At 45.0% G+C, this 15393-nt stretch overlaps 1 protein-coding gene and 1 long non-coding RNA gene across 2 annotated transcripts; one reads left to right on the forward strand and one right to left on the reverse strand.

Moving 5' to 3' along the window:
- Positions 1–967: 967 nt before the first annotated feature.
- On the reverse strand, positions 968–10299 carry LOC107053027. Its single transcript, XR_001465936.4, has 3 exons — positions 9757–10299; positions 2482–7506; positions 968–1238 (listed from the first exon to the last, which is right to left on the reverse strand). It is a non-coding gene; the product is annotated as an uncharacterized LOC107053027 (long non-coding RNA).
- LOC421583 (solute carrier family 22 member 2) lies at positions 2404–14768 on the forward strand. Its single transcript, XM_419621.7, has 12 exons — positions 2404–2884; positions 3712–3815; positions 7260–7414; positions 8330–8498; positions 8779–8893; positions 9420–9526; positions 9690–9904; positions 11439–11547; positions 12239–12351; positions 13241–13340; positions 13826–13888; positions 14546–14768. Exons 1-12 carry the CDS (start codon positions 2474–2476, stop codon positions 14550–14552), a joined length of 1668 nt encoding a protein of 555 aa, XP_419621.3. The 5' UTR covers positions 2404–2473; the 3' UTR covers positions 14553–14768.
- The last annotated feature ends 625 nt before the right edge of the window (positions 14769–15393 follow it).

Below are 15393 nucleotides of genomic sequence, written 5' to 3' on the forward strand. Positions count from 1 at the left end.
TTTTCCAAGAGAAGGAACACTAATATACCTTACAAGTGGAGACAACCTTCTGCCAGCAAAATTGGCAGATGAACCCAGTAACTTCCTCCAGGATGAAACTAAGCCTGGCAGAATCAGAGGAGGGAGTAAAGCTTTATGGGATGCTTTATGCACTTTTGTTGCAATTAATTGGGTTTTCGCTAGCCCAAGTTTTAGCTGAGAACAGATGTGTCAGATACATGCACTGAGGAGGTGTGTGTGCAACTGGGAGTATAGTTGGAAGGCTGCTTGTGCAGTGAGGTCCTTTCCCTCTGACCTGAAGCATTCACACGGGGAATAGCCTGTTCCCTGCTTCTGATGTAAAACAGACTTCAGCAGAGATAGGTGAACAGTTAAGTTGTAAACGGTCAAAGATTTGCGCTTTTTTTTAGCTGTAAAAGATGTTTATTGCAAAGTAGCAGACCCATTTGAGATTCTTGGCAGTTTCCAGGTATGACTGTCGTTGCAACTCAGCAGGACTTGTTATTAATAGCCCTATAAAGTATCACATTACTTATCACCTCCGTTTACCTCCAAAGTTCATCACTTAGTTTTGTGCTTCATAAACCTCAGAGAGGTCACTGAGTGCTCCTGGGAGAGACATTAACTCAGTGACACCAACCTGCCCAGGGATTCCCTCCAGAAGTACTAGGCAAGCTGCAAAGTGGTTTCATTTTGACTAGGAAAGAGGAACAATACAACCTGTTTTCAGAACATTCACCGGCAGAAATATTCTTTAAATGACCAAAGCCTTTGCCCACAGATGTTTTTGTCCAAATCCACACTTCTGATGCTCAGATGCAGTGCCCTGAATCTCTTCCAGTTCTCCGTCATTACTTACATTACTTAACACAAGCTAATTGTTTACAGGGGACGCAAATGGGGAACATCATGAAAGCGCCTTATGTAACTGCAGTTATGGGAACATGAAAGAAATCATCCCACGCAATAAAAGAGATTGAAGATGCCTCTGTTGCTTAAGCACATATTTACCCGATAACACTGTGTAATAAATCCACATGAAACAGCTGGAACGTGTTTGACAGATGAGGCTGTAGCCTGGGACAGCCTCCTCCTACTCTCTCCCAGGGATGCAGGGTAGCGAAGGCCCCCGAGGGCCAGTACTGTGTCTTGGGGACACTCACCAACCCTCCATCCTCTTCTTGCTCCTTGGTCATGGAGCAGTCACCTGTGAACCATGGCAAGCTTGGTCTGGGTACCTACAATTAAGAAATACCAGTTTGTACTTGTGGTGGCTTGTCTGCTTCGTAGGTGGGATACAATGCTATTCTTTAGCTCTTGAGACTCTAATAGAAATCTGCTCTGTTGTGCCTTCTTGGAGTTGTCTTTTCCATGACTCCAAAGTAGAATACAAGCTGTTATCTATATCCAGGGTAATTCTGATAATAAGGTCCTCCAGTCGCACACATACAGGGGAGAGAATAACATTACTTTCATAATATTTATGCCCTCCATTAACTGTGAAGCACTGGGAAAAAGAATTATTGTCTACCCTGTACTGTACAGTGACAGACCGTCAATGACAAGAAAGGACTGTCTGGGAATGTGAAGGTTGTGGGCAGCTTTGCATGCAGCAACCATGACATAGTGGAGTTCAGGGTCTTACATGGAAGAAACTGCAATCCTAGACTTCAGGAGAGACAACTTTGACGTCTTCAAGGACCTACTTGGAGGTATCCCATGGGTTAGAGCATTGGGAGGTAAGGGGGTCCAAGAGAATTGGTTAACATTCCTGTACCACTTCTTCCTAGCTCAAGATTGGTCCATCATCAAAAGTAAGAAATCAGGCAAAAGTGACAGGAGACCTGCATGAATGACCAAGGAGTTCATGGAAAAACTCAAAAAAAAAAAAAAAAAAAAGTCTACCAAATGTGGAAAAGGAATCTGGTCACTTGAGAGGAATACAGGAGCATAAACTAAAACATAAGAAGTTCCATACGAACATGAGGAAAATTTTCCTTGCTTTGACTGTTACAGAGCACTGGAACAAGCTGCCAGGAGAGGCTGTAGAGTCTCTTTCTCTGAAGATATTCAAAACCCTCCCAGATGCTTCCATATGTAACACACTATAGGGAACCTGCTTCAGCATAGGGATTGGACTAGATCATCTCCTGAGGTCCCTTCCAACCCCTATGATTCTGTGATTCTGTGACTTGAAATGGCCATAATGTAGGACAAGTACTCACCTATTTCAATGTTGTTATATACAAAACAAAATAGCAGTAAAGATCAAAACATGAGAACCAAAGTTTGTTTAGAAAAGGCTCTCAAGAAACAAAGGTTGCAATGCATGGCTTGACAATTGACCACATTCTTTAATTATTTGTCTACAGGTTTTAAATAAACACCTCAGCAGTGATACAAGATCACAGTGAAGGTAAAAGCTGTGAAAAGCAACAGAGTTAGATACTTTAATAAGCAGCAAGAGAGAAAGATGCCAACCTTGGATGACGTTTTAGAGCACATTGGAGAATTTGACAGGTTCCAGAAACAAACCTTCTTCGTCCTGTGTTTGCTTTCTGCTGCCTTCACTCCAGTCTACGTGGGTGTCGTCTTCTTCGGGTTCACCCCCGAGCACCGCTGCTTCAGCCCTGGTGTGGTGGAGCTGAGCCAGCGCTGTGGCTGGAGCCTGGCGGAGCAGCTGAACCACACCGTTCCCGAGTGGGGCAGCCATGGGGCTGCCTACAGCAGCCGCTGCAGCAGGTATGAGGTGGACTGGAACGCAACAGGTGTCAGCTGCACCGACCCCCTTGGCAGCCTTGTGGGCAACTGGAGCTCCGTTCCGCTTGGCCCCTGCCAAGATGGGTGGGTCTACGACTACCCTGGGACCTCCATAGTGACCGAGGTAAGGCACAGTTTGTCCAACAATATCTATCTTACCTGCAATCCTTAAACTTACCTGGAGTAGAAAGGGGGGTTGAAATAAAATTTTCAGGCTGAATTCTAGTAACTTTTGAATTGATATCTTCATAATAGTTTTTAAAAAGAAAAAGGCAGTGCATTCATTGATTTACCAAGGACTCCTCTTTAACTTTTGCAAAAACTACATTTGGCCATGTTCCTGGCTTCTCCCAGCTCCTGCAAACCGTACTGCTCAGTCAAGGCTGGGAAAACTCCTCACTACCCAGCAGTGCTGTCTGAGGGCAAAGCACAGCCATAGAAAGCTCCGTGGATGGAGACACTTGCTCACAGTCCCTGCACACAAATTGCCCCACTGACCTAGTGGTAGCCCCACGGCCTCCCACACTGCACTGGTTTCACGCAGTGAGATAATGCATGGCTAGGAGTAGTCCTTGGCATATGAGAAGGAAACAATGCTCCAAGCATCCTCTAAATTTCAAGCAGACATGGGGGAGGAGAAGGCAACATTTCTCTGAGCTTTTTTATTTTTCCATTCAAAGATTCTCCGCCTTTCTCGTTCTGTTCTTATGTCATTGTGTAATCATTTTCCAAGGCATAACTTTTCTGTAAGGTCTGGGAAAATCTGGATGAGATGTATTGCAGATGTTGGTTTTAAGATATTATATATTTTATTTTTCAGAGCCTGTTTCCTAGTTGTTTTTTTTTTTCCATTCCACCCTTTTCCATTCCAAGTTGCTTCCTTCCATTATCCCTCCTTGAAAAGCCATGGTTTGAGTTGAATGTTCCCTCCTTCTGTGAGTGTCCTTGCAGTTTAACTTGGTGTGTGAAGACTCCTGGAAGCTGGACCTCTTTCAGTCATCTGTGAACGTCGGGTTCTTTATTGGCTCCGTGATCATTGGCTACATGGCAGATAGGTATGTAATGCATATACAGGCGTGAGATGAACTGTTTCTTCCAGTCCTCTGCTTCCTGAATGTCACCGATCAACATTCACAACTCAAAGGGGAAATAAATGCACCAAAACTCATTTCAGAAGGCCCATTTATCTCTTAAAAATGAATAGATCGTGATTCATAAGCCCTGGCTTTCAAAGGCTGCTGCAATCCAGGAATCCATGGAAATGTCACAGTGTTCACTCTTTCAATGGTTTTGTGTAGAATTTGCATAATTGCAAGTGAAGAGATTTTTTCTTTAACAGTGACAATCTGCAATATGAGCTCAGAGTTTTAAATGAAAGTTTATGTCACACACCAATAACTATTTGCCCATCTTGTAATAAATTCGTGTCATGTTAGTTTTAGCACTATCTAGATAGCTGTAAATCAGTTTTAAAATAGGAATATTTTTCCCACATGAAGAAAAAGTTACTTCCTAAATCTTCTCTTGTCCCTCTCTCTCTCAGCTGGCTCTGTATACAGCCTTGTATAGATCTCATTATCCCTCACCTCCTCTTTACCATCATAAATGTGAGCGTTCCACATATCTGCTCACATTTTTTTTAGGTTACACTCCAAACAAACATTATGCTTTGTAGCTGACTTTCCCGTGCTTTTCTTTTCCCAAGTACAATGATAAGAGAGGCTGAAATTGGAATTTGGAAGAGGTGAAGTTGATAGGGGATGAACAGTCCAACAGAGGTTTCCTTCCATAGAGTCAACCTGAAGAAATGTTTTTTCCTTGCATTCTTAGAATTTATGACAGCACTGGTGGTGATAGCCTTTTCCTCCCATGCTGAGGAGGACTCGAACTGTTCAGCTTTGCTGAACGTACACTGCCAAAGCTCCCTTTTCACTTTCCTTCTTCCTCCATTTTTTCTTCCACATTCTTCCGCATTTTGAAAGATCTTGATTTCTCTTTTCCATCAGAAACTATTATCCTCGCTTTCCCTTAAATCAAAACTCTTGCTTTCTGGCCAGTTTTCCAGTGTACTTAAAAGTATTCAATTTTTTTACATGGACTGGTATTTCAGTAATGATGCACAGCTTATGCAAGCAAAGGAGGAGATATGTAGCAGCCTAGGTATGACAGGACATGAAACAGTGATGAACAGATCCCATAGCTACCAGGGGAGCTACTGTTCAAATTACCTTTCAAACACAGAGATGAACTAAGCAATAATGACTACCAAAAGAATTCCTTGACAGCATATGATTACATGAACCAGTAGAATCAAGGATCACAGTCCCACAGCAAATTATGACTGAAATGCTCTTTCTGTTTAAAAACACTAAATAATCATGCAAGTTATAAGATGTGAGAGCCGGATATCATTCCTGTTAAGATAATGCAAGTACACATCATAACACTAAGTATTTTTCTGCTGCTGTACTCACTGACACCCACTCCCCGTTCTCTATGGTCTTAAAGCAGTGCAAGCCTTCAGGAACAAAGCAAGATCTCATATCCAGGTGGTTAGGACAAAAACAACTCCAGAAGCCTAAAATTTAGTAGACAAAATGGGAAAAAAAGACCTATGAATTATGTGTTTCCTGAATTTGAAACACCTGTCCTCTATCAGGAGTGCATACAGAGTGCTGTTTTTTCCACACGTTAGGTGTCTGAAATCTGCTGTACTCGGGGCAACTTTTGAGAACATTTCTGGTGCTTCAGGGGAGATTTCATCAGCTCTCCCAAGGCTCACTTCTCTCAGAGGGACTAGACTGACTCATTGACTTGATCGGGCTCTGGGCACGTTTCCAAGCACTGGTGCTTTGGAAAGGGCACTCCTATTTCCTCAGAGAGCTGACAAGGTCAGTGCTAAGATTCAGTGTTTGCACCTCTGTCGTTTATTGCCAGGCCTGGGAAAGGGCCTTCTCTAGAAAGGACATCTCTCGTGATCTGAAAAGCCTCTCAATGGGCTGGTCTTTGAAACAGAGTCAAAAAACATCAATATGTCAGACACATGAAAGAAGGAAAGTATGAGAGATTTGATCAGCTGGTTATTGTGGAGAACAGAAGACATTTATTTTGGCTGGCATTTATTATGATGCTGTTTTTGTCAGTGCACACTGACTAATTTAATGGCTTTTATAAATCATACTTCTAACTGAATATATGTCTCTGTCTGCTAGAGAAAAATGCCCTTCTAGTGCTCCAGTAAGCTTGTTTCTTCTGGAAACAATCTATTTCTAACTATGTATGGGTGAGTCACAGTGATACAGGGAATGACAAATAACAGGATTGCCCAAGACCCCCTTCAATAAGAGACAGACTGCAGACAGCAAAGATTAAATGAGAAAACAGGTAAAGATAACAGTAATCAAACACGATCTACATAATAATAATAATAATAAAAAAATATTGCAGCTTTGAAAGATGGGATGAAGGGCCTCATTAGGGCATTTATTGAACACATTTACTAAGTCATTAACCGGAAGTAAGTGATGACCTGATAACGCAGGATGAGGGAGTTCCCTGAGCTTCTATTGAAATGAAAAATGCCATAAAGGGAATAGCAGATCCAGACTCCTATTCAGAACGAGTAGAGACAAGGGGGACAGGGACCATCCTCAGCCTCTTCACACCCTTTGGTCTGCCACCTCGCCTTGTGTGTGCAGCAGGTGAGCGTGGTGGCAGGGGAGGTTGGCCAAAGCAGGTGGTGCTTTCTTTCTGCCCGAGCACCACGTGGACTCTTGGTATCTGTCACCAGCCAGTGCAAATGGGAAAAGCACCAGAGCTCAGGAATAGAACAAAACAACATGGCTCCTACATTCCTCCTGCTTTTCAGGCCCCTTCTGTGGTCCCTCCATTTCCAACCATATCTCAGAAGAGATATAGTCCCTCTTCCTTCTATTAACTCTTGCTTCTGGATTTGGCCACTGTGCACACCATCAGTCCGATACCACATTTTTCAGACTGCTGTCGTAATGGCAGTGCTAAGCAAACATGGTAACAACATGCACAACTTCCACCTCAGCTCTTCTCCACAGGTCTGTGCCCCAGTGGGTGGGAAAGTAGATGAGAGGAAAAGACCAGGGAAGTGGTTTGGGAAGGAGCGGTCAGCTCCTTAAACACACCACATGGTGGATGATCAAAGACTTACTATTCAGATCAGGATTTGGGGTACTAATAAAGCTTTACATTCCTTGTACCTGAGAAAACATTTGGAACAAAACCTGAAAGAAGAAAGCAACCACTGTTTGATAGAATCATAGAAGGGCTTGGGTTGGAAATGACCTCAAGGATCATCAAGCTCCAACCCTTCTGCCACATGCAACCTCTATGGAGGTTGGTGGCCCTGCATGGGTTGGTCTCAATGTGTTACTCATGAGTAATCTTTTTGTCATTCAGCTGGGGGTTTGTGCAGCTGCAAGCTGAGCCTTTTTTCTTCTTTTTTATTTTCTTCTTTCCCTATGCAGGTTTGGCCGCAAGCTCTGCCTCTTGATCACAGTCCTCATCAATTCTGTCTCAGGGGTTCTCGTGGCCTTCGCACCCAGCTACACGTGGACAGTGATCTTTCGGTTGATCCAGGGGCTGGTCAGCAAGGGGGGCTGGCTGACAGGCTACGTCCTGAGTTACGGCACCTTGCAGTTCCTCTTGCCGGGCAGGACCCCCCGGGTTAGCAGTGGGGCTGGCCACTGCTGGTGCCCTCTGGTGTTTAGGGACCTGTGGAGACAGGGACAGCATGCTTTTTACTGCCCAAATGCACTTTGTTGCTTTAAACCGTCTATGAGTCAAGCTGTGTTTTCTTTTGTGAGCTGCCTGTCTGAGCATTTACAGGCCTACAGACTTTGCTATCAAATCAACATTTTATTCCTGGAAAGCTTGCACCGACTTGTACACATACATAGAATAATTAGGAGGCGACTCTAGACACTAGGGAGCACTTGTATCTGAAGTGACATGCCAGATAGGAGGACAAAGTCTAGGGCCAAGAACTGAAAATGCTGTAAAGACACCCAATGCTTTTCCAAGAAAGGCAGCAAGCAGCACTGCAAGAGATAACATTTGTGTTTCATAAACCTTGCGCTGCGTCTCAGCAGGAGAAGCCCTGTTCTCAAATCAGGAGGGAGGCAGGAGCCAGCAGATGCCAGCAGACTGCTGGTGTTGCGAGCTAGTCCTTGGTTAGGTTGAGTGGGAGACAGAAAGTTGTATTTGCCCTTGTTATGGGTGAGGCCTGACGTTCCTGGTAGAGGGGCCATGTCCCTAGCTGACCAATGTCCCTAGCTGACCAATGTACAGTCAGCCCCAGCTGCAGCCACACTTCCAGTCGCCTCCAAGCAGAGCAAACCATATCTTGTAGACAGGCAGAGAAGTGGCACCAGTTGTCTCCTGTGCCGAGACTGCAGCCTGTTCCCCAGGCCAGTTCTGCTTCCCCAGCTAAACCCATGTCCTCACACAATGCCATAGGGGCTCCATGTCATTCAGCTACTGGCAGCTACCTTTTCCCATTGTTTTCCCTTTGACTCACATAACGTTATCTTTGCAGCTGCAGAATTTGTTGGCTTAAGCTTCCGGAGGACAGTGGGCATCATCTACCAGCTTGCCTTCACTGTGGGACTCCTTATCCTCACTGCCGTGGCTTATGTGCTCCCACACTGGAGGTGGCTTCAGCTTGCTGTCACCCTGCCCAATTTCTTCTTCCTACTCTACCACTGGTAAGTTCCTCAGTTCCCAGTGTCACAACTCCCAGCAACCCTAGGTCAAAAAGATAATCTGGTGGACTACACCTGGGAGTCCAAGTTTGTTTGAAGAGGTCAGACATAGTGCTACCAGTAGGACTTCCAAAACACCATCAGACCAGATCTTCTGTTTTTCTTTCATTTTGTTCCCCTGGCTCAGGAGTTTATTCCAAGCCATCCAGGAGCAAGGAACAACCTGTAACATGCACAGTTGCCTTTTCCTGTCCCTTAAATGTCATGCTTGTATGCATTGCAGGTGTCTGCCCGAGTCCCCCAGGTGGCTAATAACTCAGAAGCAAAATGACAAAGCTATGGAAGTTATTAAGCGCATTGCCAAGAACAACAAGAAGCAGCTACCTCCCTCTTTCCAGGTGACTGTACTGCATTTGCTGAATGTATGCAAAGCTCAGGCAAGCAAAGCTACAGAGTTAGGATTGCTGTGGGTTTAGATTTGGGAGCAGCTTGGTGACCAACAGCACTGCAGTTCCCTAACATACAACAAGTTGCTTTTCTTTGCCTGCCAAGAACTAAAACAGAGCATGTTTGAGAAAAGAGGCTTGCAAAAATAGCCAGCAGACAAGAAACATTCTTCCTTTAATTAGTACCACTCAACACACAGCAAACTCACACAATTTCATAACTGAACGTTCCAAGACATCCTCATTCATTTTTTAATCTACCACTTCATGCCACGCAACAGCCTCATACGTATGTCTGTACAGACATGGGAACTGTCTACATACATTTTCATATTTCCTTTCCCCAAAACACTTCGAAGAACTTATTTTGCTTTCTAATAACTAACATCTTCCCATTAATCCAGAGGAAGATATTCCTTGCAGCGCTTACTAACCTGCTAACTCCAATCTTTTATCCTTCTCTCAATTGTGCTCCCAGAACCTCAAATCTGAAGATGAAGATGGAGAAAAGCTGAAACCTTCATATCTAGACCTGGTCAGGACACCTCAGATAAGAAAGCACACGTTTATTTTGATGTATAGTTGGTAAGGGAATACTTTTGCAACCTATGTGGAGGTGTTGTATTCAATTCCTTAAAATGTCATCATTGATTTAAGCCTGTTTTGCTCCAGACCAGCTACAAATCTGAGTCCTTTGCATAAGCTCTCTATCAAAGAGTTTCATTTCATCTGCCTGTTCTCTGCACAGGTTCACAAGTTCCGTCCTCTACCAAGGGCTCATCATGCACATGGGACTAGCTAGTGGGAACATTTACCTGGATTTCCTCTATTCCGCTCTGGTTGAGTTCCCAGCTGCCTTCATCCTCTTGTTAACAGTGGATCGCATTGGCCGTCGCTACCCATGGGCTGTGGCAAATGTGATGACGGGTGGTGCCTGTGTTGTTACGGCGTTAGTCCCAGACAGTGAGTCACTCAAATCTCCTTAGTCAGTGAAATCTCTCCACATCTCCATGTTATCGTTCTGGAATATTGAAAGCAATCTTTGCAAACCTGGCCCACATCAATATGGTGATCCAATGAACACAAATTCCGTAAAAGCCTATGTATGCCCAGTATCACCATTTTCACTAGATAATGAGAGGTTTGAGGAAGGAGGTCGTTTACATCTCCAAAATAGCACCAAATAAGATGGCAAGTCTGCCAGTGCTAGACCACAAGAAATGCCCTGTCAAGCCTCTGACTTTTGTGTGGCTTAGAATTTGGATGGACCATTCTGGGTGTTCATCCCCCAAACCCCATCTTTTCTGTTTCTAAAAAGTTAAAATGTAGGGACACACACACTTAAACACCATCTGGATACACTGTTTCCTGCAGCGTAGGATGTTGAGCAACCACAGCGAAAGGCACTTGGCTTTTATTCAGCTGAGCATTCTCTCCAAGGCCGGAGACTCAAGGAAACACGTCCCACGAGGGCCACTGACTGGAACATCTTTCCTTTCTTTTTATGGACCATAGTTAGATTGAAAACACAGAAATAACAGTGCCAAACAACTATCAGTTCACAGCAGAACAAGGACAGAAAACAGAAAATGTCATGGAAAAAAAATAATAGGCAAAAATAACAACAAAGCATTCAGACAATAGATATTTCACAAGCAGCTGGGGATTGAAGGGATACAGAAGAGACTGATGTGCTTTTCCACAGGAGCACTGAGGTGGGAGCCTTCCAGCTGCTGCCCACAGCTGCAATTGCTGCCAGCCATGTGCAGCAGTGGCTGTCTGCTCAGCCCTGGAGGGGCTCTGCAGCAGTGGTTATCAGCAGCTGTCAGCCTGTGAAACACTGCATCCCTCAGTGGGGTAAATGAGGGAGAGCCCATGCTGTCCATGCACTAGTAGCTGAAACAGCTGAAACCACCAGCTGAGGTGGATCCGATCTAAGAACCCATGGGGCGTGCAGCAGCATCCTGGACTGGCATCCACTGCGGGGCTGGGATATTCATTCATTTGCAGCAGATGTCTCAATCTTCAGGTGTGAAAGCGATCACAGAGCACATACCAAGAGACAGGGGTGACAGTGCCAGCTTGTCCCTGCCAGAAAGCCATCAGATGCCCCTGTGCAAAAGTGCAGAGTATCTTGCAAATTAGCAAATTTTGGCAACCAAAAAAACAGCTGTGCACTGCATAAGTTTTACTGCATGCAGGAAATGGCATTTTTGGCGTAAGCGTTGGTTAATACACTGTAATACCCCATTTACTTTGTATCATCATTTCCTCTCTGTGACAACCTCAAACCTCTGTTATCAGCTTGAATCACAAGACAATCACATTATAAATTCTTTAAGGAATGAAACAGAACACAGTCATGCTCAGACCTCATGACAATTCATGACAGTAAAGTTCCGGTTTTCTTAAATCTTTAATGCTGTCCCATGTTAACTGCAGGAAAAAAAAAACCTGGTTTTGTATTCCAACTTCAATATACACAATGTCTTTCCAGCTCTTTATTGGCTTAAAATGACCGCAGCATGCCTGGGCAGGATGGGAATTACCATGTGCTTTGAAATGGTTTGTTTGGTAAATCCTGAGCTGTATCCAACTTCTCTCAGGTAAGTGTACCTCCTTCTGTTAGAGTTAAGCAGCGAGTATCTCTGTTTATCCACTTGAGACTATCTTAAAGAGTCACCATTTGGACCTCAGAAATGTCTGTCAAAGACGAAAAAGAGGACCTGTCAAATAGCAGAAATGTCATTTAAAACTGAAAGCCCACCAGTAAGCTGTTTCCATTACTGTGAGGAGCAGCAGAGAAGGTTTCCTGTGAGGAGGAAATACACTGCTGCTTTTCTAAGCCCAGCACTAAGGCAGGAGTCCCTAATGGGATATGTAAGAAACTTCTTCAGGTATCCTTCAGATATCTCTCTTTCAGGGCACTTTGGTGAACCTGGAGTCAAATGCTCATTAATAGCTCTATCCCAAGATAGGTCTGGCTTTAATGTCTTACCTTACCACATTCTCCCTCCTCACCCATTTTACATCGCAGTATTCCTCACAGGAGAACACACAACCTTTGCTTTCCTATGTTCACATGGATAAGGCCTTTCTCAGCCCCTGCCTCGTTACTGCCTTGCTGTCCCCATAGCTTGTTCCTCTGCCTATCAGCTGCAACCCCCACAGCAGGGTGCTGGCCACTCTCTTCCACCCTACTCCAGCCATAGGTGGTAGCAGTGGGGTTGCACAGCGCTGTATAGGGCACCCCTAGGCAGAGCCCCTGACGTGGGCCTGTATCTGTGTCCTTTCCAGGAACCTAGGAGTACTGGTCTGCTCATCCATGTGTGACATCGGTGGGATCATGACCCCCTTCATTGTGTACAGACTGGCAGAGCTCTGGCACGAGCTGCCTCTGGTTGTCTTTGGTAAGAGAGCTAGGAGGTGGGTAGTTTGCCTCAGCCTAGATGAGTGATTCTGGTGACCTATTTCCCCCCTATTGAAAAAAAAGAAAAAATGCTGAGAGAAACGTACATATGCTCGTGTGCGTACAAGATACATATCAGATCTAGGTTGTTAAGTCTCTCCCATCTGGCTGTTGTAAATTGAGCTGGAGTCCTTACAACAAAGTTCCCTTAGTCCTTACAACAAAGGGAATCTCACGTTTTGGGGACAGCTCTCTCAAGCTTCGACTTGCTCCTACTGAACCTTCCCATGGTAAGAAGGTCTTTGGGTTCAGTGCTACACATCTGCAATGTAGTCAAGGGCCTAGAGGTGAGCACAGGCTGGCCTCTCTTCACCCTGCACCTCTTGCATACATCTCGGGGGCCTAGTCTCTCAATGATCCCACTGTCATTTAGGATGGACCCAATGCCCATCTGCATCTTCTGTTCTGTGTGTGGTCATAGCAGGATCCAAAACTAAACAGAAGCAAAATGGGCTGGATAGGCTGGTTGCACCCTTTCTTTCACATCCTAATTACAGCCCAAAGTAGGGACTGCATCACAGCCCAGCAGAACAAGTAGATCCAGAATCTGTTTCCTTTGCACTGCATACACAAAGCAAGGGAGACAGACTGCTTGGGGCTCTATGGACCAGGCCGGTGTTCCAGGCCTCCTATGCCCCTCAGAGATGTCACCAATTACCCTGAAAAATGAGAACCAGGTAGACAAACAGCCAAGTGTTACAACCACTTTGAGGAGCCTCTATTCAATCATCAGCTGTGTCTCAGTTATAATTAACTGGGAATTTGCAATTAAGCTGAGGCTCAACTCTTGCATTGCCCTCGTGAGCCTGGTTCTTGCTGTCTCTCTGCAGCCGGGATTGCTGTTGTCGGTGGTGGCTTGGTCTTGCTCTTACCTGAGACGAAGGGAAAAACTCTGCCTGAGACCATTGAAGATGCTGAAAACATGCACAGGTATGGTGCATCAAGCACAGATCAGAGCAGCTTTCCTTCACTGCAGCAAAGCCCTCTTGTTGCCATTCATCACCAGAAGTACCGTTGGGGACCTGACAGGACCTGGCCTGGCCAGAAAGTGAATGCAACACGGCACAGGACAGGAGGAGAAGAGGTTGTCTCTAGAAGTTAGGAAGTTCATACAGGCAAATACACACCCAGAAGTTACTGTAGAAACCACAGCTTTAACAGTAGGAAATGACAAACTTACTAATGCAACCGCTAACGCTATTTTCAGACATCCATGCAGCTGCAGTCAGCCTACAGAAATTCTCCAAATTACTTCTTTTCCTGCTGTTCTTTCAAATAATTTGATCTCATTTGAAAAATTGCCAGCAATGAGAGAGTTGTTTAGTTTCCAGTGAATTTAAGCATGGGGGTTATTCAGTGGATGTTGTACTTCACCACCCAGTGCATCATCTGTCTTTCCCTTATTCCTTCTGCAGACAAGAAAGAAGAAAAGAAAACACAATTTATCTTCAAATTCTGACTTCAGGAGCTGTACCCAAGTAAGGCTCCACTTTTGTTCCAGACCTGCTTTTACTGGGCAGCAGTGGAAGGGCCAGCACAATCCCCATCCCCCCAGTACTAAGGAAAGAAACGTGCAGACACAGCCCACCCTTCTCCAGCTTGCTCTCCCGCTGCCACCAGCCACAGCCAAGCCAGCTGACTCCATAGATTTCCACTTCAGGATCTCACAGACCATCTTTCACTGAATTTCTCTATTTGTCTTCTGAGCACTTTCACACTTCCAGGGTCCACAGACATCTGACAGCAGTGACTTTTGCAGCCCAGACAGGACACTCATGAAGGAATGCTTTCTTCTCACATGCAGCTCGTTTCCATAGCAAGCAGGAACATATCTGTACTCCCAACCCACTTCCACACTGCACCTAATTTTACATGAAAGAAAGCATGTAGATAGTGGCTGATTTAGTGTCACTGTTCATAAACCCCTGAAAATCTCAGTGCCTGATGCTGAGCTGGCTCAGCTCCTACCACCCTACAGTGGTGGTAGTCTGCCCTCTGCAGAGCACGCTTAGGGAGTCCACGATCATCCACTAGAACTTCCCACTTAGTTCTCCAGAAAAGGTAGAATAAACTAAGCAGAGGGAGGGGGGGGGAACATCTAGTTCCAGACTAACTTTTAAGCTTTGGCATCCCAGAATTTGACTGGCTATGAAACAAGCTGGAAAATGAGAAGGAAGAGAAAAAGGAGCTGCGGGCAGCTGAACCTTAGGCCATGAGGTTCTGAGTGCTACTGCACTATCTCAAGGGACTAGTGATGGGGCAAGGAGAGAAAGCCTCATCACATACATCCACTGGGAGCAGCACAAGCAATAATGCAACACAGCGCTCTGTACAATAAAGTAAATTCCTGCTGTTTGATATGCATTGCTTTCCTAATGCTGTGGTTTGGGCTTTTTGCATGGCCAAGCTCCAAGATATCTATGAGTGATATGAATTAAGGGAAGAGATGAGCTGCAAGGGATCTAGCTTTTTAGGTAGACCTCTATTTATAACGTGCTGACATATAACAACTATAGGGCTTTTTAAGGTTGAACGTCCTCTCCCTAGCCCTTGGGAATCTCAATAAGTGATTCACATCACAGTCAGCAGCTTTTATGTTTGTAGTACACTTTGGTTTGCCTCCTGACCACTCCCACTTCTTGGCTTCCCTGACCCTGTTTTTTTTGGTTTTTTTTGTTTTTTTTTTTTTGTACAAAGTTCTTGACAGGTTTCAAACCAGTATACCACAGAAAAAACAACAGTTCTGACAGCTTCCTTTTGGTATGGAGCTGAGACCTCTTGGCAACTTCACAGACACACCCAATTGCATCCTCGCTGTCCCTCCACCAAACTCAAGGCCAGTGCTAGTTTTGCAACTGCCTGGGCCAGTGTCATCTGGGGGCCCTGCTCAGCAGGACAACGTATTTCCCTGCCTTCAAGGCCCTCACAGCAAGACTGAACATTAACTACTGCTCAAGCCCAGTGAAAGCAAGGGCAAAGTTAC

This window comes from Gallus gallus, chromosome 3 (assembly GCF_016699485.2).
Source record: "Gallus gallus isolate bGalGal1 chromosome 3, bGalGal1.mat.broiler.GRCg7b, whole genome shotgun sequence".
Classification (NCBI taxonomy): domain Eukaryota; kingdom Metazoa; phylum Chordata; class Aves; order Galliformes; family Phasianidae; genus Gallus; species Gallus gallus.